Source organism: Electrophorus electricus, chromosome 8, assembly GCF_041902795.1.
Source record: "Electrophorus electricus isolate QZ-2024a chromosome 8, ASM4190279v1, whole genome shotgun sequence".
Taxonomy (NCBI): domain Eukaryota; kingdom Metazoa; phylum Chordata; class Actinopteri; order Gymnotiformes; family Gymnotidae; genus Electrophorus; species Electrophorus electricus.
Genome location: NC_137504.1, coordinates 34,592,501 through 34,615,000, shown reverse-complemented (window position 1 = coordinate 34,615,000; position 22,500 = coordinate 34,592,501). Strand labels below are relative to the sequence as shown.

Below are 22,500 nucleotides of genomic sequence, written 5' to 3'. Positions count from 1 at the left end.
TGTGTGTGTTCACAGAGAGGCTGGGTGTGTGTGTGTGTGTGTGTGTGTGTTCACAGAGAGGCTGTGTGTGTGTGTGTGTGTGTGTGCACAGAGAGGCTGTGTGTGTGTGTGTGTGTGTGTGTGTGTGTGTGCACAGAGAGGCTGTGTGTGTGTGTGTGTGTGTGTGCACAGAGAGGCTGTGTGTGTGTGTGTGTGTGTGTGTGTGTGTGCACAGAGAGGCTGTGTGTGTGTGTGTGTGCACAGAGAGGCTGTGTGTGTGTGTGTGTGTGCACAGAGAGGCTGTGTGTGTGTGTGCACAGAGAGGCTGTGTGTGTGTGTGCACAGAGAGGCTGTGTGTGTGTGTGTGCACAGAGAGGCTGTGTGTGTGTGTGCACAGAGAGGCTGTGTGTGTGTGTGCACAGAGAGGCTGTGTGTGTGTGTGCACAGAGAGGCTGTGTGTGTGTGTGCACAGAGAGGCTGTGTGTGTGTGTGTGTGTGCACAGAGAGGCTGTGTGTGTGTGTGTGTGTGTGTGTGTGTGTGTGTGTGTGTGTGCGCACAGAGAGGCTGTGTGTGTGTGTGTGTGCACAGAGAGACTGTGTGTGTGTTTGTGCACAGAGAGGCTGTGTGTGTGTGTGTGTGTGTGTGTGTGTGCGCGCGCACATAGAGGCTGTGTGTGTGTGTTCACAGAGAGGCTGGGTGTGTGTGTGTGTGTGTGTGTGTTCACAGAGAGGCTGTGTGTGTGTGTGTGTGTGTGTGTGTGTTCACAGAGCCACGGTTACGTCAGGACCGGATCACGCCCTCCACGCGGATCTCGTGCAGTGCTACTCACTTGTCCCGGATGATGGTCTGCAGCTCGCGGATTTGGTCGTTTAACGGCACGAGCTTCAGCTGAGGTCCGATCTGCTGGATTTCGGCCGGGGGCGCGGCGTCCTCTTGGCACGCGACCTGCTTGACACTGCTGCTGGGCTTGGCCGCGTGCTCCAGCTCGTGGCTCTCATCGTTCCCCTGCTGATTCTGACACGGCATTCCGTTATTAGTAAATCTGGTTTCCATAGAAACTGACTGAGAGCAAGTTACCGGGAATGTCGCCTCGTTAAGATGCAGCCGAAGGGAGTTTAACATAAAATGTCCTCGCGCTCCATTTTTCCCCTACAACAGACGGAAAGACTCGCGCGTGACGCACGCTCCCAGGAACAAAAACACGGCAACAGGCTGTTACGACACGCCTCAAGATGATCTCTGATTGGGTAGAACAAACGTCAGTCAACAACCTACAGGAAAGCGGTGGAGCAATAACGGCTTTGTTGAAGCGAAGTAGATACCTGAAGACGTAGCTGTTGCAGTGCAGTTAAACAAATTATTAAAATCATTTCCAGAGGAAACAAATGTAAATCTGAGTTAATGTGGAGCGGGACACAGTCTTTGTGTTTCTGGTGCTAACCGGAAGTGGCGTCCACTGAAGCCATCGGCACTAGAAGTATTTTCAAACCTTTACCGCTAGAGGGCGCTGGCTTCCAATAGCCCACGGTCATGAAACCATGACATTAAATATACTGTGTAGTATGACAATGTGCATTATAATCAACATATAAATGTACAACGCGAAAGGAACTAAATGATCAAAAGAAGAAAGACGAACGATGTTAAAATATGGCCGACATTCTTGACATCTCCGGAAGTCCAGATTGATCACAGAGTCCATCACAAATCCTGACACCCAACACCTCCACCCAGAGTGATCTTCCTTTCCTCACCAACCCACCCCATTTTCTGAGTAGGCTGTGTCTGTAGGGTGCACATACACTGGTTCAGTACAAACAGTGGTCTAAACATAAACCGCTGCGTCTGTAAGGTCCCCCATTCTGGAAGTGAACCATGAAACCTGCAGATCTTTTAAAAAGCTCTGATCATGAAAAATATGCAAAGAGAAAGACCAGAAAAGTCTCTGAAGAGTCCTGTATGTACCACAGTCTCAGTAATCAATGACTAATCTCACAACACAAACAATGCCACACCACACCTCCACATTACACTGCCAATCTGAGGCTATATCCTACAAGCACCTGCCGCTTCATTACAAACACCTACACGCACCTGCCGCTTCATTACAAACACCTACAAGCACCTGCCGCTTCATTACAAACACCTACACGCACCTGCCGCTTCATTACAAACACCTACAAGCACCTGCCCCTTCATTACAAACACCTACACGCACCTGCCGCTTCATTACAAACACCTACAAGCACCTGTCGCTTCATTACAAATACCTACACGCACCTGCCGCTTCATTACAAATACCCACACGCACCTGCCCCACTTCATTACGAACACGTACACGCACCTGCCACTCCATTACAAACACCTACACGCACCTGCCACTCCATTACAAACACCCACTCCATTACAAACACCTACACGCACCTGCCACTTCATTACAAACACCTACACGCACCTGCCACTTCATTACAAACACCTACACGCACCTGCCACTTCATTACAAACACCTGTATAAATGATTGATAATATACATTCAGTGTCATTATTAACCCAGCACTTATTCTGGGTCCATATGTAGTAAATTGATATTATTTGAAGTATACCAAATGTATTGTTATTATTATATAGTATTATATTATATATTATGTCTGTTATTATCCCAGTTCTTATACAGGGTCCACATGTAATAAATGCATATTTGAAAACTTTATAGTATACAGTAATATACTGTGTTTCTGTTACAGGAAGGAGCTCCTAGCTACTAACCCTAAACTCTAAACCCTAACCCTAGTGTTTATACTTTACGAAGTATGCTTATATGATATAGGGAGGCCATTTCAGAAACAGATAGATAGATAGATAGATAGATAGATAGATAGATAGATAGATAGATAGATAGATAGATAGATATTTATAATTTAATTTACTGTAACTCATCAATCCATGACGCAATAATAACTCTGCAAAGATCCCCATACGTCATCATAAACCGTTCACTCGTTATTTATGAGGCTTACTACCATCTTATGAGCAGATCCAGCAGGTTCATGTGTGGCTTCGTTTACCTTTAGTTATGTTTAATGTAGATTTTCATATTTGTGTTGACTCTTTATATTACTTCTAAACATTAAACCTCTGAACATTAAAAACTTTCAAACTGATGTTTGTCTTCGTCTTGCTGCTGAACTGCGCGCATGCTCGTTGCAATGCACCTGCTCAACAGTAGTGCGCGTGCCCGAAGCTCGAGCGCGCCGCCGTAAAAATATGTGGGCGCGCTCTTTATGGCAAGTCTCAAAAGAGGGGGAGCAGCAGCACATGAGCGCGCCGTAGTTGTGAGGGACGGGGTGCAGCTGGGAAAAACACATACACCCCCTGTCTCTCCCTCTCGCGCATATACGGAGACGCGGCAGCGCAGTGGCAGGGCACGAGGCCGTTTTCATCATGACGGTGACACGGTGGCCCGGGGAACACTGAGCATGTCGCGCGGAGAAGGTGTTGCTGCAGACCTTTTGTTTGTTTCGTGCAAACCCTGGAGCGCGAGGGAATAAAATGGAGTGGTAGGGGCTCCCAGGCGCGAGGAGCGCGTCCACCTGCTGCTACCGGGAAGGCAGTCCGGGCTCGCGAGAGAGAGCGAGCGGCGGAAAACATGCGAAGACCGATGCACTGAGAAAGAAGAAACGCACAACGTTCTGTTTGGAAGACGATCAAACGAGCTCCTGCCCGCGAGAAGACGTGCGGCCCGGGTGTAGCGGGAGGTGAGTGTGTGCGTGCGTGTGTGCCCGCGCGCACGCGCGTGTGTGTGTGTGTGTGTGTGCGCGTGTGTGCGTGCGTGATGCGGTGAATGGTTAGCTGGGCCACTGTGTCGCGCGTCAAATAGCTGCATTGGGGGAAAAACGGGAGGCGAGAGTCAGCTGTCATGATGAACCCATAATGGACAGGTGCGCGCGCGTGTCCGCGTGTGTCCTGTGTACAGGGGGAAGACAGGGATCGCAGGATTGCGTGAGAGCTATGAATGGTGGATCCCGACTGCACGCCAGAGAAAAGAGCTTTTGCGCGTATGAGGAAAGCCAAGCATCGTCCTCGCGCTGAGAAACCCGCATCAGGCACGCTCACCCACCACCCCCTACACCGCGGCTCGTGGCTGCATGCGCACTCGTACGCACATAGAATAAGAGGAGACCTGTCACGTGCTGCTCCATGTCCACTGGTTCGTGAATGTTAATATTGACGTTATCGTGAGACGCTCGCGCTGTCCAGCGGTCCTGAACTGGGAGGGGAACGGAATGGCAATGAGCGCGCGCGGGGCCTCCGCCAAACATCTCTGAATCAAAACCTGTTACGTGTCTGCAAAACCACCGGCAGAACGGCCCGGTCACTCCGCCGTTAGGAGGCTGTTCGGTGTAGAGCGTTTCTGACACGGTTGTGAGAGGGCACTCGGACCGCCTTGCCGCTGACGTGTTTGTCACTTAATTATAGCAGAATGTAAACAAACACCACCCCCACCAACAAAAAAAGTAAAAATGTCATTTTATTCTTATTTAATTTAAAGATTTTATGAGTGGAGTTTGTCCAGAAAATGTGCTTGCATCCTACAGTGAACTTTCCACGGAATAGTGCAGTAACATAAATAGGTTTTGGTCTCTTTGTTGTGGGAACACAGAGACCAAAACCTATTTATGCCCCCACACCCCCCCCCCCCCCCCAATTCCTTATGAATCTTAAGGATTCTCACTTTAGCTTAACGGTATGATCACTACATTTTTTTAAATTGCATCTATTGTTTGCATGAGTTAAGCCTGATGCAGAAGAGATTTGGGTGTAAAGGCTGCAGACCGAGAGCCATTACATTGGGCCTGGAGCTGCATCATTTAAAACGACCCCCTAAAGCCAGCGATGTTCTGCCTGCCCACAGAGTTCTCCTGAACAGAAGGTGTCTGGGTTTCATCCCACCCCAGTGGTGAAGGTACTGGACTAGTAATCAAAAGGTTGCCAGTTCAACTGCCACCACTGCCACTGTTGGGCCCCTGAACACGACCCTTAACCCTCAATAACTCAAGTTGTGTTCAGTCAGAATTGTAAGTCACTTTAGATAAAAGTGTCAGATAAATGCTGTCGATGTGTATGGGTTTGGGAGGTGTGTTCCTGCTTAAGGGAGGTGTGTACCTGTTTTGGTAGTCAGGTTTCTCTTATAAGTGGTGTGTTAAGGTGACTTACTGCAGATACTGTAGACTTTTTAATCTTCACTATTTAAAGTGAAGATCTCCAGGCTGTTACCTGAAAATGTGTCGTACATGAAGGAGGGTTTAAAGGTTCAGGAGGTTATTTTAAACATGCTCTCTAACTATTCAAATGGAATATATACTACAGAGATTTATATTTCACTATATGAGTCAGATACAAAACAGGCAGCAACATCAGAGACTTGTACCTGAGACCTGTGGGTGCGAAATACCTGTAGCATCCTCACCTGAGCAGTCTGGGTCAGAAATACCTGTAAAATCCATATCTATATAGATGGTTCAGTAAATTGATTGATGGATATAGATGGTTCAGTAAATTGATGGTGAGGCTGAAAACAGACTAGAGTAGACCTATTGATCATATCTAAGATCACATCCATTTAAGATTCTATCTCTGTCTCTCTCCATCTCTGAATCTCTTTAGCTCTCTCTCTCTTCCTCCCATCTTTCTGTCTCTTTATCGCTCCATCTTTGTCTGTTTCTCTCACTCCTCTGTCCATCTCTCTCTTCCTCCCATCTTTCTGTCTCTTTATCGCTCCATCTTTGTCTGTTTCTCTCACTCCTCTGTCCATCTCTCTCTTCCTCCCATCTTTCTGTCTCTCTCTGTCTTTCTTACACCATTGCATCTTGCTTTGGTGCATGCTGTCACAGTGCAGCACTTAATCGTGAAAACATGCAGTAGGTGGGGAGCTGACGGAGAACGCACAGACATTTACACAAAAGCCAGAGAATGTCTTTCCCTTCTCTCCTTTCGCTCATCTATCCTATAATCCTGCTGTCTGCCTCTAGGTGCTAAAGCTGGATAAATATTAATGGAGTATTTTTAATAACAGCCCTGTGCAGACAGTTCCACGCTTCCCTCTCTCGCCCTCCCTCTGTTTACTCTGATCTGAGAGCAACGCAACCATGTCTCTCATAATGACTCGGACTGGGATTTAGACTGTGGCAGAGCAGGTCCCAGATCAGCGCAAAAAGCGGCTTTATTATACTGGAGTGGCTATAATTAGGATTGTTTACTTGTACATCATCAGGGCTTGACTTTATCATAGTTACTCAGTAACGCGTAAACAACGAGGACAGCTGGGCATCTTTGCACGTGTCGGAAGGTACTGGAAGGAAATGATGACATATTAGCTGTTGCTGCTCAGTGCTGAAGGGTTCATTTTGTACATTCAAATTTGTTGTGAATTGTGTACATTTATTAGACCATCGTGAAGTTTTAACTGTGTTACTATGCAAATGAGATGTCTGGCTAACTGCAGAAATGTCCAAGTGTGACATATCCAAAACTTTGAGCATTTTGTGGGGGGGTGAGGGAGTTTGACAGCAGGGTTAGAGACCAGCAATGTTTGCATTCAGGGTAATAAACCAGCAATGTTTGCATTCAGGGTAATAAACCAGCAATGTTTGCCTTTAGGGTAAATTATGCTAATGCTTATATTTAAATATGCTAATTGAGACATTTTTCTGCACATGCAACTTTGTGTTGTTGTTGTTTGGGTGTTTGACACAGGTGGGTCAGAATTTGATACTTTCACCAGAATTGCTTTGATGCATGATCATTCTTTATCCTGATTAGATCAAAAGCACGTGATATTAGCCTTAAACTGATGCAGGTTACTGATGCAGGTTCATCTAAAACAGCTGCTGGCTGCCTGTGTCAGGCTCTGGTGTGGTTTGGCTGTATCATAATTACGATAATCCCCACTGCTTCGGTCTTCCCTGCATGTGGACTAGGCAGCATGTAGACAGCTAGGCATCGGGAGGGCGGAGCTTTAGAGTAAGGCTTGCATGGAGGGGGCGGGATTAAAGGAGAGGGCGGGCTTTGCTGGTGGCTACATCTAATGGAAAATAGCAAAAACTGCTAATTTCTACTAATATTTAGGTCTTATTTCATGACAGACTTCTACCCCCCTGCCCCCGTGATGACAAATGACTAATCTCACATCTGACAAGACACTACTAATCCCCCTGTGTGAAGACACGCTACTAATGCACTGTTCTAAAAACACATTTTCATGGTTGGGAACATCTGAGGAAACCTAATGTTTATTCTCACATTAAAGATGTAGATTGTAAAAAGCTGAAGAACAATTATATCATTTTACTGTTTCATAGGAGTTTTTCGTTTTCCTGTTTGTGGGAGTTGATTGTTTTACTTTTCGTAGGAGTTTATCGTTTTACTGTTCATTGGAGTTTTTCGTTTTCCTGTTTGTGGGAGTTGATTGTTTTACTTTTCGTAGGAGTTTTTCGTTTTCCTGTTTGTGGGAGTTGATTGTTTTACTTTTCGTAGGAGTTTTTCATTTTCCTGTTCGTAGGAGTTTTTCATTTTCCTGTTCATATTAGTTTATCATTTTATTGTCCGGTGGAGTTTAGCGTTTTATTGTCCGGTGGAGTTTAGCATTTTATTGTTTGGTGGAGTTTAGTGTTTTATTGTTCATAGGAATTTAGCGTTTTATTGATTGGTGGAGTTTATTGTTTTATTGATCGGTGAAGTTTATCGTTTTACTGTTCAATGGTTTGCTGTACTGACTCTAGTATTAGTCACATTAGTCCCAGTGACAACAGTTCCTTTGTTCTCTGGGTCTTCTGTTCTATGTATTCCTGATTTATTCATACTTTCATACCTCAGAATCTATGGAATAATATCTCTTTTCAAACGTATCAATTTTCCGTCTCTTTCTGAACAACAGGTAATCGGTGTTCTGTATCTCTTACTCACGTATATACCAGAATGGTACACACCTGCACAGACACATGTGTGAGTGAGAGGTTTATTTCCTTGTTATTGTTATATCCTTGCCTCTCTTCAGCATGACAGAGCAGTTCATGCAGAGGTCGGAGTGATGTAATATAGCAGAACTATCAGTAACAGACAGAGAGACAGGACTGAGCTCCATAGAAAGGGTGAAGTGTTGAGAGAGGTGTTTGGATTTGGCAGTAATACTCTGATGAGATGCATTTCTGTTTCTTGTATTACTGCAAGCACAGCAAATATGTGATGTTTTTCGTGTGTGTGTGTGTGTGTGTGTGTGTCTCTGCAGGTTGGACAGTAATAATGATGTTTGTGAGAAGCAGGCTTCTTCCAGACTGATGGATGCTATACAGGAGGAGCCCCCCCCGCCCAGGGAGCACTGTCCCAGTCCCCACGGTAACAGCCCCCGCCCAGGGAGCACTGTCCCAGTCCCCACGGTAACAGCCCCGCCCCAGGGAGCACTGTCCCAGTCCCCACGGTAACAGCCCCCCGCCCAGGGAGCACTGTCCCAGTCCCCACGGTAACAGCCCCCCCGAGGGATAGGGTTACAGTCACAGTTACCCCCCCCCCCCCCCCCCCCCCCGTGGGTTAGGGTCAGTGTCCAACACTACTGGGATAGGCAAGTTTAGTATTAGGAGTCTTGCCCAAGGACTCTTATTGGTATAGCAGAGAGCACTGGCCCAGACAGGGTATAAACCCCAGTTGCCCCATGTGCCCTCACTGTCTGCGTTTAAAGGGCAGTTCTGCTCTAATGTTGATCAGTACTTACCCCTCTTCCCATTGGTGCACTTTGGCAACTGCTTTTAGTTTTTATGTTTTCTTCACTTCCTATTTATTTGTTTTCTATTAGCATTCTATGTTCACACTATTAACATTAAATGTTCACACTATTAGCATTCTATGTTCACACTATTAGCATTACATGTTCACACTATTAACATTAAATGTTCACACTATTAGCATTCTATGTTCACACTATTAGCATTACATGTTCACACTATTAGCATTAAATGTTCACACTATTAGCATTACATGTTCACACTATTAGCATTACATGTTCACACTATTAACATTAAATGTTCACACTATTAGCATTACATGTTCACACTATTAGCATTACATGTTCACACTATTAGCATTAAATGTTCACACTATTCTGCCCCAGTTCTCACTGCCTTTAAATTGTGTTCTAGTACCCAAAGAGTGCAACCTTTGTACATCATGTTAAATGTGGATGGTGTTTTTCTGAAAATGGACTAAAGATGAGAGACTTTTGTTTCTGACCTATCGTATTTCTTCTTTTGTGTTCTAGATTTGCAGGATCATTTTTCTGATGAGTCACATATTCTGAGGGACTGTGACTCCGCAGAGGCTGGTCTCCTAGCCACGCCCACCCTGGGTCCTCTGAGTCGTACAGCTGAAGTTACGCTCAGTGTAACAGACCTCCATGATGAGTCTGTCTCCAATGCTGCCTCTCTGTCCTCTCTGTCATCCCTCTCTTCTCTCTCATCCCTCTCTTCTCTCTCATCCCTCTCTTCTCTCTCATCCCTGTCTTCTGTCTCTTGCTCCAAGCCTGTGACCCCCTGGTCTGTGCCCCAAAGCTGCGACAGGACAACCCTTTCCAGCATGGATTCTGGGGGCGGAGACTGTCTGAGTTGTCTGATCCCTAAGAGCCAATCGTGCGACTCTGTGCTCGGCCTAACATCCGAGTTTCAGCCGTGTCCTGCCTCCAACATTAGCATGCAGTGCCTTGGCTCCGCCCCCAGTGCCGGACGCTATGGTGACCAAGTGCTGTCTGACCAGTTGCTCAGTGGCCCTGCCCATACAGCTGGAGTTAATGAAAATGCAGAGGAAGGGAAATCGATGCGAGAGAGTGAATCGGATGACGATCCCGCCTCCCGGAGTATATATGAGAGTCTGGGGGAAGAGGCGCAGGACTGGAGCTGCTTGGAGTCCCTGATTAGCGAGAGTAGGATGGAACTGTTGGACTTGTGTTCACGTAGTGAGCTGGCCGTCAACCTCTTCTGTGAGGAGGACGTGGAAAACTACATGTTCCAGGAGGAAGAGTCAACACTGGGCACTGACGTCTGCTCGCTCAAAATCCGCTACGAGTCCTACCCAGATGGAGGGCAGGGACGCACAGAGCCCTCGCTGCAAGACGAGTCACAACTGGGTTTCTTTCCCACACTGCCTTGCAGCAGAACGGACGGACTGAGGGACCAAACGGACCAGTCCGGCGAGTACAAGGCAGATGCCCCGACAACTCCAAACAGCAACTTTCTCTTCGATCTCAGTAACTCACCGGATGATTCCGGCGAGTTCAGTGATGACAGCTACTGCACCGGCTCGTCCCCAGACGCCTGGCAGGCCCACCGAGCCCACGGCCAACTGTCCAGCTCCTCCAGTCAGCTTAGCTATCGCCTCCGTGCCAAAAGGAAGGTGGCATACCGAGAGGACTACCTATATGACGTGGACTCCATAGACAGTGAGAAGAACCCAGAAAAGCGGGACAAGCAGCCCGTGGGACCCAAGAAGGAGAGAGATGACGACTGGTGTCCAAAGAAACGACGGCGGTCTTGCCGCAAGGAACCACCAATTATCATAAAATACATCATAATCAACCGCTTCAAAGGTGAAAAGCACATGCAGGTGAGGCTGAGCAGAGTTGACCCCTCAGCTCCCAGGGTGCATCTGAGTCCAGACAAACTGCTACACTACGAAAGACTGGCGCCCCTGAAGGCCTACTGGCAGAGAAAAGAGCAGGAGCAGAGCAGACTAGCGGCCGCAGACAAAACCAGATGCCTGAACGGCTGTAAACGACTGCCCAACGCCAGCGCCAAGCGCAAACAAAGGAGCACCAGCCGACTCAGGATTCAACGGATCCATACAGTGGAGACCCCGGCCTCTGGCCTGACCCCTGCTACTTCCTCCCACCACTCACAACACACTCTCGAATCAGTCAAAAGCACAGATGAACCAAAAGAGAGTGCTACACAGGATGTCCTGGACAGTGTGGGGTCCCCAAACACAAGCCCCCCGGCCAGGGCAAAGAGCAGGACAGAAGAGAGAGAGGAGAAGAGCAAAGGAGGTAAAATAGTAAAGATGAAGAAGTTCAAAAGTGAAGCCACACTGAGGTCTAAAAAGCTAAAGGAAGCACAGAAGGAAGAAGGTGCCACTGCCTCTGAGCTTACAGAGTTGCCTGCTTGTTTACCTGAAAGCATTCCTGATTCTTTGGAAGGTAATCTTGTCTCAGCCAATACGTCGACCGAAAAAAGCACTTTGACCCCCACCGTCCCCGGGACTAATGGGACTGTGGTCCTCCTACCTGGTGGATATCTCCAGACTCTTCTGGATGCTTCTGAATCTTCTGCAAGTGCTAATGTCACATATTTCTCTACAGACCAGCAGCAGGCTGAGCTGGTACCAGTTCCAGCCCCCATGCAGCCCCTCCAGAGTTGTGTGCTCTCCCCTCCTTCAGAGTCCGAGCTCCCCCACTCCCCTCTCACTCACATCTCCCACCCCACCGAGTACCCTGAGACCAGCCAACCTGAGCAGAGCTACCCTGTCTCCTGGCCATCACAGCCAATAGCTGAGCAGCTCTCATTCACTCCTGACCTCCCAGCTCAGTCCCCGGTCCTGCCAGTGGGCTTCCCCAGGCCGGTGTTACCGGGGGACGGCTCGGCCGTACCAGGGTATGGGCAGGTGCCGCTGGGCGTCTGTCGGATGGCGTTTGAAGAGCCTCTCTTGCCGGAGCCCCACTCGGACACCGATTACGGGCTGAGTCCCGCAGGGTCCCGCGGGGAGAACGGTGTAGGTCGGCTCGTCAGCTTCAACTCGCTGGGGTCCCTCTCCGCAAGCTCTAGCAACTACAGCTCACTCAGCCTGAGAGACGGAGAGCGGGAGAGGGAAGAGGAGATCGGCGAGATGAACGATGGCTTCCTGTCCCACTGCAGCCCAAGGCTGGTTCTGCAGCAGAGTCTGGAGGAAGTCACTCCACTTAGAGAGTCCACAGACCTGCTGGACATCTCAAACTTCACCCCAGACAAGTTTCGCCATTCCTCGTTGTCTGAGATGTCCCCACCAGATACTCCCAGCCCCTCCCCACAGCTGCTGGGGAACTGCGGAAAAGGGGGAGGGTTTACAGAGGCGGGAGGGTCATGCGTGAGGTGGAACTGCAGCACTGTCCCAGGAGCTGAGCCAGACGTAGCACAAAACACACTCCTTTTACAAACCTTCAATGACAAGGATGGAGAGGAAGAGCCGCAGGGCCACAGGGAGTCGAAGAAGAAGAGTGGAAAGAATGGGCAGAGCACCAAAAAGAGCAAAACCCCCAGAGCAGCTAAAGGGGCGAAGCTCCCACGACAGGGTTCACGCTCCGCTCGGAAGATCAAAGCCCTACTGGAGGGAAAGGCAACCAAAGGGGAGAGGAGATTAGAAAGTGGTGCTCCCTCTCCGACCCCTTCGCTAGGTGTGATGGGAGCTCAGGGGGAGTGGCCAATCGCCGTGGGCCTCTCGGACGACGACCAGGGAGAGTTCCAAGAGCCGTCAAACATCCTGTCCAACATCGTGTCCGGCATGGCAGAGGTGCAGCGCTTCATGCGGGCATCTGTGGAGCCGCTCTGGGGGCCGTGCCTGGCACCGGGGCAGCACGCACTCCAAAGCCAGACGCTGAAGATCCTGGGGGGCAGCGTGGACCTCAAGAAGCGGGGCGGCCCTGCTGGGAGCACCAGAGGGAGGAAGAGCGCGGGCCGTGGCGCTAAGACCCCCTCCAAGCTCCTCGCTCCCGGCTTCTTCCCGCCGCTTGGCTTGGACTGCCTGCCTCTCACTCACCGGCCTGCACACAAGAAGATGTATCGACACAAGAGCACCACCAAATTTGCTCGCGATGAACTTTTATCTGCTAAAAGGGACATTAAAGGAGTAGCGCTGACTGCTTTGGTAGAGAAACGGAGGTAATATTTTCTCTGTGCAAAACACCTCTTCTCAGTCTCCCATCCTCGTTTACTGTCAAATCCTTACGAGCTGCCACACACACACACACACACACACACACACACACACACACACACACACACACACACACACACCCTTCAGAGCTGCGTGGCACTGACTTTACCCACAGTCCTTTGCATGACAGCCCTGTTAAGCTACCTACTGACCAAGCAGAGTCACAGCTGTGTCTGTCTGCCACTGACGATCTGTTGCATTTTTACATTTTTATTTTTATTTTTATGTGACTTTTTGAAAAACACAATGCCTTGAAGACCTTCTAAAATCTAACTTTGTTTTACTATTAAATGTTTTTTTTGCCCCTTAGCTTTCTGTTGCAGCTCTAGGAGTCTGTGCTCAGTCAGTCTCTCAGCTCTAGGAGTCTGTGTTCAGTCAGTCTCTCAGCTCTAGGCGTCTGTGCTCAGTCAGTCTCTCAGCTCTAGGAGTCTGTGCTCAGTCAGTCTCTCAGCTCTAGGAGTCTGCTCTGTCAGTCTCTCAGCTCTAGGAGTCTGTGTTCAGTCAGTCTCTCAGCTCTAGGAATCTGTTCAGTCAGTCTCTCAGCTCTAGGCGGCTGTGCTGTCAGTCTCTCAGCTCTAGGAGTCTGTGTTCGGTGAGTCTCAGCTCTAGGAGTCTGTGCTCTGTCAGTATCTCAGCTCTAGGAGTCTGTGCTGTCAGTATCTCAGTTCTAGGAGTCTGTGCTGTCAGTCTCAGCTCTAGGAGTCTGTTCAGTCAGTCTCAGCTCTAGGAGTCTGTGCTGTCAGTCTCAGCTCTAGGAGTCTGTGCTCTGTCAGTCTCTCAGCTCTAGGAGTCTGCTCTGTCAGTCTCTCAGCTCTAGGAGTCTGTTCAGTCAGTCTCTCAGCTCTAGGAGTCTGTGCTCTGTCAGTCTCTCAGCTCTAGGAGTCTGTGCTCTGTCAGTCTCTCAGCTCTAGGAGTCTGTGCTGTCAGTCTCTCAGCTCTAGGAGTCTGCTCTGGCAGTCTCTCAGCTCTAGGAGTCTGCTCTGGCAGTCTCTCAGCTCTAGGAGTCTGCGCTGGCAGTCTCTCAGCTCTAGGAGTCTGTGCTCAGTCAGTCTCAGCTCTAGGAGTCTGTGCTCTGTCAGTCTCTCAGCTCTAGGAGTCTGTGCTCTGGCAGTCTCTCAGCTCTAGGAGTCTGTGCTGTCAGTCTCTCAGCTCTAGGAGTCTGTGCTGTCAGTCTCTCAGCTCTAGGAGTCTGTGCTCTGGCAGTCTCTCAGCTCTAGGAGTCTGCTCTGGCAGTATCTCAGCTCTAGGAGTCTGTTCTGTCAGTATCTCAGCTCTAGGAGTCTGTTCTGTCAGTATCTCAGCTCTAGGAGTCTGTTCTGTCAGTCTCTCACCATCATTTAAAACAATCTCAACTTCCCTCTGGCTTCTGTGATTCAGGGGTCAGATTTGGTTGGTTTGTTTGTTTGTTTTGTTTGTGCTAAAGACTATTCCCCTTGTTACTGTGCCAGCCATTCAGAATGATGGATTCGGGATCACAGGTAGATCACCACAGGTAGATCACCACAGGTAGATCACCGCAGGTAGATCACCACAGGTAGGTCTCCTTAGTAAGGAACATTATATGCTTGTGTAAGACACAGTTGTGTATTAATGTACTAGCTGTCGTCAGTATAATGTTTGTTTTGATCTGAGAAAGGTTTTCCCTCACAACTCCCCTCTGCCAGTGTCTAAATGCTGTTGTACAGGAAGATATGCACTATTTACAAAATAAGATTATATCAAACATGTTTAAATTAATGTGCCAAAATATGAACAATTAAGTGTACAGACATTTTTATCTACATAAATATTTGCTGTTTTTTAATGTGGTGGTGGGAATGTGTGTGTAGGATGGGGTTGGGTTGGAAAATAATTTTGGATTTATTGTTGTTACATATGCAGACATAAGCTGTTGCGTCATCTGTATAATTGGGAGAAAGACGTCATTGTTTTGATTTATTTTCAGTTTCACACTCTTAGTGAGCTGCAGAAACGGAGTAGAAATCTCTAAACAGCTGAAGGACCGAATACCCGGAGAGAAGTTCCACTTGTTGGATTGGGAATGAGTGTTTTAGCATGTAGTTCTAGAAGTTCTGATTCAGTTCTTGAATTTGATCGTTAGTTATTATTGGAGACACAAAGTCTTGTTGTTCTAAATATAGTGTGGAACTGCACACAGGCGTGTCGATTCTACTGAAAGGGTTAAACAATGACCTATGTAGAGATTAGTGTCAGCGCACAGGACTGTTCAGTAACTCACCATAATCAGTGTACATGATGAAACATCATTTTGGGTCGCTGATGACAAATATTAAAAAAAATTATTCCGATTTGTCTTCATAAATCTACATTTTCAGGAATTTAAAAATGAGAAAGAGGTTTGTTTTCTTTATCCGTTTGGAATTTCCCAGTGCAGTTGGGCACACGTCTGGGCCGAGTGCTGGCGGTGTCTGGAGCTGTGCATCAGTCTGGGGAACTGAGCACACACACCCTGCTTTTCACTGTTTTCACTCAAGTTGCATTTTTTGTTTGTTCAGCATTGTGGTTATGTCTGGCTCTCGCTATATTTCGGTATTATTTGTTTATTTGTTTACTTGCTATATTTCCGTATTGTTTGATTGTTTGTTTATTTGCTATGTTTCAGTATTATTTGTTCACACAACCATCTTTCCTGGTCTCATGCCAGCTAAGTTACAGCAGAATCCACTGGTCAGAGTTTTTAAACGTCTTGCTTTGGTGCACTGTATTGAACAGCAGTGTTCTTTGGCTTTGGGCTGACGAATCTGTGTGCTGTGGTCTACTCACAGTCCGCTGACTTTTCTGTTGTAAATAAATATTAAAAGCCACATTTGCATCAGCTACAGAGAGACAAGAACAGTTGTCAGAAAATCATTGTGCCCTTTATATGAATGTATTATGCCTTCCTGTTTGAGACGTTCATGTCATAGTTTTTTCCTACATTACTTACATGCCTTTTTCTCATCATAAAGAGAGCTGTTTGTATCATCTGGAATCATTTCCAGGTGAATTATTAATGAACTCTTGATGTGAGGAAAAAATACAACCTGTATTTTTTTCATCGTGCCAATTTGTAACATATTTTCTAAGTGTATATTTTTCTTAGAAAGTGCTGTGAGGTTGTTTTGATGTAGCTACTGGATTTATTATTTTATTTTATTATTATTATTTATTTATTTTTGCCATTCTGGCAGTCAAAGGTTGGTAATTATCATGGTTTTTTGGTTTTAAAACCAAAATTGTGAAAGACAAAAAACTATGGTAATGGAGACAAAAATCTGGGTTTTGTTGAGTTTCGTTACTGGACCAATCTTATTGTGAGAGTGATGTGCCCTAGTAAAAGAATTACTAATCTAAAAAAGAGGAAAACGGACAGCTAATCAAGGAGACGAATTTGTGATTTACTTGCTGTTTTATAGAATTTCATGTAAATTATTCTAGTATTTTGTTTTTGTTGTATCTGTTACAAAAGGTTTAAATATTTGTGAACAAGCCTGTATGGTGAAAAATGTAATATTGGTACCTTGCTGAGTTTTGTAATCATGTTTATGGAATAAGTATAAATTAAAAAGAGGTTTTGATCACTTGTTTCACCGACATCATTTTTTTGGATGTTAAAAATCCAGGTGTTCATCGTTTCATTCCATTGATGCTGAAGGGCAGTGGAACGTTCCAAGATTTCAACGTTCCGATGTTCCTAACGGTGGGGGGGGGGGGGGGGTGTATGTGGATGCACTACATGGACACTACAGTACCTGCTGGTGTGGTGAAACTGTACTCATAGTGTCACTGACACAGGGTCAAATCCCACATGCTCAAGGAGGCAATAATGTTGTCAGCAAGTGTCACCACAGAGCTTTTAGTCCTGAACTCAGAGAGCAGGAATGTGTCCAGACAGAGAAGATGCAGCGACTGTTGCCATAGCATAAGATAACAGAAAATGTCAAGGGAGCTCTGTGAATAATGCTTTTTATTCCATTTTTCTGTGGAAGCTGGAATCATTTTTAGATTGTTTAAATACATTATAAATGTTCTGTTTTTGTCTAGGAATCTGAATCACACAAGAAAAGGAAAACCAGAAAATAAATTTCTCCTTTTTTACTGTTTATCTTCAGGATTGAGACCCATAGAGCTCCTTTTCTGATCTCAGTCAAACATCAAACATTAGTGCATAAACAACATTAACCACTGTTACACCTTTAACATAACATAAATACACTGTAAACTCTGAGTGACACTTTAATGGGTACACCTGTAACTGTACCTGTAAACTCTGAGTGACACTTTAATGGGTACACCTGTAACTGTACCTGTAAATGCTGAGTGACACTTTAATGGGTACACCTGTAACTACCTTTAAATGCTGAGTGACACTTTAATGGGTACACCTGTAACTGTACCTGTAAATGCTGAGTGACACTTTAATGGGTACACCTGTAACTGTACCTGTAAATGCTGGATGACACTTTAATGGGTACACCTGTAACTGTACCTGTAAACTCTGAGTGACACTTTAATGGGTACACCTTTAACTGTACCTGTAAACTCTGAGTGACACTTTAATGGGTACACCTGTAACAGTACCTGTAAACTCTGAGTGACACTTTAATGGGTACACCTGTAACTGTACCTGTAAACTCTGAGTGACACTTTAATGGGTACACCTGTAACAGTATCTGTACTGCACCTGTAAATGCTGAATGACCACTGTATTCACAAGTTAGGTATTATTATTATTATAATTATTATAGGTGATGATATTTTTCTCTGCAGACTTCAGTGGTCTCTTTAATGAGTAGCACATTTTAAAAAGGCCATCTGATGTCTGTAGATTTTAAAAGGCCAGGTTATGTGTGTATATTTGTGTGCATATGCATCAGTTTGTGCTGTAATGATGAGCGTCTATATTATAAATGTAATAGAATCCAGTAACACCAGCCCTTTGTCCCTGACACAATGTACACAGAGTCCAGGACTCTGTCAGTCAGCCCTAACTACACAGGATAACACAGCCACCCACTTACAATTAACTGGCAAAGTAGGGCAGTCTACCTTGTGTAGCTGTGGAGGACGTGCCATTCAAATTTAGTTGTCACACCCAAATCCTGAAGAAAGGGAGTGTGGATAATGTGTAGTTACACGGATCTGCACGGCAGCGACTGAAATATCTTTTCTCTGACATAAACGAATTGCTGTTGATGATGAAATCCAGGAGCAGATTTTGAATTTCAGGTCTGAAGTCGTTAGTTGGTCATACAGGCCCAGTCAGGCAGGGTTTGATGGTCAAAACACAGCACATCACAGTTGTCAGGGGTGATGGTGTGACTTTAGACTACCACAGAGTCTCTAATCTCTCACATGGTCCTACTGACTCACACATATAACAGACTCCGTGCACATCCCTTTCTCGGGGTCCCTGTTGCTTTGCTGGTGATGGCAGCCCTAGCTACAATACTGGAATCCCACTGCACTTACTAAATGCCATAACAACCCTCTAACAAGCTGAATCATTACAGCAAAACAGTACACTGTGTGGGGTAAGGTCTGGGAAACAGAAAACAGGCCAAATTAGCTCGGGCCGAAGTGTCTCTGGTCACAGAGTGCAAAGAGCACTCCAATGCTGTCTTGCTAGTGCAGTGTAGCATCTACTGTGAGCTGACTTCACCTGCCTGGGACTCTGCTGACATTCCTGTCTCTTTCCTTCCATTAACGCACACAATGCAACTGGAGTTGTAATAGCTTTGTTGATCCTGAAAACACAGGATTTGGTCGACATGTTAACGAGATTTGTTTTGCCCACTGTCTTTAGTGAGCCAGCTATCTGGAGATGTAGGTGTTGGCCATCTGTGACTATTTATGCTACTTAAATTAAAGTATGACAGTTTGATACAGGAAACAATTTATTGACATGTTTGTTTGACAACCTCTTCCCAGACTGAAATCCTAAACCTGTGTTAATGTTTGTTAATAAAATCTCTCTCTTTTTCTCTCTCTTTATCATTCTCTGTCCCTTCCTTTCTCTGCTTGCATCTCTTAGGACTGAATGACACACTGTCTGTCTTGAGGTGAGTAGTGTCCTGAGAGAGGCGCCCCCTACTGTTCCACAGTACCTTAGCGATCTCCTGGTGCACTGTGATCTGTCACGTCTGCTTAGATCAAAAGGTGCAGGCTATTTATTAGTATCTCAGATAAGAAAATCTACCGCAGGGGGCGGAGCCTTTTCCTATAACGCTCCAACACTTTGGAATCTGCCATGAAGGTGTATGGAGCAGAAGGCATACAGAGCCTAACCCTGGGGCATTAACAGAGCGTATCACCAGGACATTAACAGAGCCTAACCCTGGGGTATTAACAGAGCATAACCCTGGGGCATTAACAGAGCCTAACCCTGGGGTATTAACACACCGTAACCCTGGGGCATTAACAGAGCGTATCACCAGGACATTAACAGAGCATAACCCTGGGGTATTAACAGAGTGTAACCCTGGGGCATTAACAGACCGTATCACCAGGACATTAACAGAACATAACCCTGGGGTATTAACAGAGCCTAACCCTGGAGCATTAACAGAGCCTAATCTTGGGGTATTAACAGAGCATAACTCTGGGGTATTGACAGCGTAATCCTAGGGCATTAACAGAGCATAACCCTGGAGTATTAACAGAGCATACCTCTGGGGTATTAACAGAGTGTAACCCTGGGGTATTAACAGAGCATAACTCTGGGGTATTGACAGAACCCCAGGGTTATACTCCACACCTGATGTCAAAAGGGGTAATCACAGGGTTCATAAACCCAGATTAGTAACATGTATCTAGAACTCTGTAATATAACTCTATATAGCAGTCTATATTAGATACGTTTTATTCTCCACTGGAAATGACATAAATGGGAACCAGATTGTATTCCATCCTGTGTAGGATCGGATATGGTTTAACCTGATTAATACATCTAAGAATCTTCCCCATCAGTCAACGCCCTTTAAATTTACACACAGGGCCAGAGCACACACCCTCAAAGCTGGGCGGAGTCCCCAGGTCTCACTGGACTATCTGTAACACGGAGTGTCTGCACACTGTAACGTGATTAGTGCATACTGTCCGCATTATCTGATATGCTTGAAATTCCTATGAACAGAAATCCTTGTCTCTGTGTATTAAACGATGAAAGCTGGGTCACCTTCACATTAGCTCAGAAATGGCAGGTTTTACTGCTCCTAAAAAAGACCATTTACACGAAACTGGTTCAGTCCAAAAGTAAGACCATCATTGCTGCAGGTGGAGGACCTATGGCGACACTCCGACACGCAGGGCCAAGCGGACACGCAGGGCCAAGCGGATGGGATCTTAGTGGCTCCTGGGAAAACCTTCATGAAGATGGAAGCTCACAGGGACTAAACGCTGACATGCTCACAAAATGGGCTTTCCCACAGAAAGGTCCACAGGCTCATCTATTCCTCGCCTCTCACGTACATCGACCTCAACATCCACGCATTTACCCTACAACCCCAAGAGCCCAAAGCACTGCTGACAGCTGGCTTTGGCTTGGCACTGCCACTGTTCTCAAAGGCCTTGGAGAAAGATGCCGCACCATCGCCTACAAGCCAGTGATGTCCTCCACGTTGACCATAGCGATGATGATGATGATGATGCTAATGCTGATTTCTGCTGTCCACACACATGGGAACCTCTGGACCAGATACCATGATGCTGTTAAGACAGCAATCTTCTCAGCGCTCTTCACTCCACTTGCTTCTATCCACCACTCTAACCACAGCCATGAGACATCTTCCGATGTCTGATCTAACTTCTGCTAAGGGAACACCCAACCACCAGTGGAACAAACCTCCTTTAATTTAACCTTCCTTTAATTTGACCAGTGGCAACCATTTTTCTCTCATTAAAGACAAAATAGGGAAAGAAACAAGACGAGATCCAGGAAGTCTGTGAAATCTTCCAGCAATCTTCCAGAAAGGACCCCATAGAGCAGAGGATAATGGACTTATAGATGATGTGCACTTCTTGACATATGAGGGCAACTTGTTTCCAGAAAAGTAAAGAGCTCATTCCTCGAGGTGGTTGTTGTAATCTCTATGCATTACAAATTATTGAATCACTAACCATAATGCAGTGATGGTTTTAGGCATATTCAGGTGTTCAAAGTTGCTCCAAGATTTTATGTTTTTCCTTTAGATATGTCTGTGATGGTAAACGCGCACCTGTGAAATAGGACACATTTGAAGGGTTTAACATTCTAACTTTGCATCTGATTCGTGAATGTTCAGCTGTGTGTTTAATTCTGCTTTCTCTGCATGTCGAGTATGATAATACAGGTGACCTAATGTGTAATGTATCAAAATAATTAGTCTATTGCTTGATGTTGTTCAGTTCTCAGTATTTTTACTGTTAGACTGAGAATCGAACAACATCAAACAAACAATAGGCTATAAGTGTAATTATATCATTGTAAGTGGTAAACTTACTGAAAATGGGCTCACACATGTAGCCTTAGTGTTATTACATGAATTAAGGTGATTTAGGCTTTGTGATTGGGATGTTTCTGTGTCCAGCGTTAGTAAATGCAGACCGTCTGAGACACCTTGGCCCTAAGAGTACTATATCTTTCATTTCTATTATGAGTTTGGCATCTGGGTTTTCTCTTTTGGTTGGACTGGAACATATCCTGGAGATCACAGGTAATGGTGTGCTTTTAGGTCAGATTCACACTGGAGGTTTTTACTCCAGACCCAGAAATGCCGGCTGTTCAGTATGTTTGGTCAAGTGTGACAGTTTGAGCCTGGTAGCGGAAGCGGTCCAGAGATATGAGCTACACTCCTCCTGAACTCAAGTTCAAGCAAACTCGGGGATGATCCCCTGCACGTGTGTAAGCTATCAGCTTGAGGCCTCATGTGTTGGATTATGTGATTGGTTCATTTTGTAAATGGTCTGCGTTTACGTATTACGTATCACTTCCCTTGTCACCTTTCAAGGTGTACGGTGAAACGGCACGTGTCCAAAACGCATTGTTCCCATTGAGTGTTCGTGTCTGAGGAAAATCATTAAAAGCAGCAAACAGACGAAAATAGGGCCTAACATTTGGATGCATGGATTTAACTGATCCACGGTTCGGATGGAACACCTCTGTCTTAAAGGAAACCGGCTCTAATGAATCCCTCCCCAAACGAGCCCAGAATGGGTTCTGGGTGCGGACTCGTACTGGGGTCAAGTAGCAAAACTATCTGAGGGTGGTTATGTCAAGGGTCCCCAACAACTCTGTTGTACACGGAAACCATGTTTCTTTGTTAATTTCTAGGTACAGAGAAACAAGTATGTATGTATGTAACAGCATTTGCTACAGGTTGAAGGAGATGAGAAGATATTGGAGCTTTAATAAAAGCGGATTAAACATCAGCTTGCTCTCTTCACTTTTAAAGCATCAAGAGCCAACATAACAGGAGCCTAGGTTTGTCTCGCGGGAGTTTTATTACTGTAATGTAGCGCGCATGTGGTCCATCGCGCTC

The 22,500-nt window shown here is 46.1% G+C and overlaps 2 protein-coding genes across 2 annotated transcripts in view; one reads left to right on the top strand and one right to left on the bottom strand.

The window, feature by feature from the left end:
* The window catches only part of uprt (uracil phosphoribosyltransferase (FUR1) homolog (S. cerevisiae)), a 61,698-nt gene extending 60,524 nt beyond the window's left edge, over nt 1–1,174 (bottom strand). The window contains exon 1 of the mRNA XM_035527705.2: nt 810–1,174. Within this exon, the coding sequence (XP_035383598.2) occupies nt 810–1,102 (293 nt within the window). The 5' untranslated portion in view covers nt 1,103–1,174. The remainder of the gene's footprint in view (nt 1–809) is intronic.
* A 2,109-nt stretch (nt 1,175–3,283) lies between these two features.
* Nucleotides 3,284–22,346, top strand: nexmifa (neurite extension and migration factor a). Its single transcript, XM_026996260.3, has 5 exons — nt 3,284–3,735; nt 8,265–8,371; nt 9,288–12,927; nt 19,017–19,044; nt 20,258–22,346. The coding sequence occupies exons 2-4, from the start codon at nt 8,314–8,316 to the stop codon at nt 19,024–19,026; spliced, it is 3,708 nt and encodes a 1,235-aa protein (XP_026852061.3). The 5' UTR covers nt 3,284–3,735; nt 8,265–8,313; the 3' UTR covers nt 19,027–19,044; nt 20,258–22,346.
* The last annotated feature ends 154 nt before the right edge of the window (nt 22,347–22,500 follow it).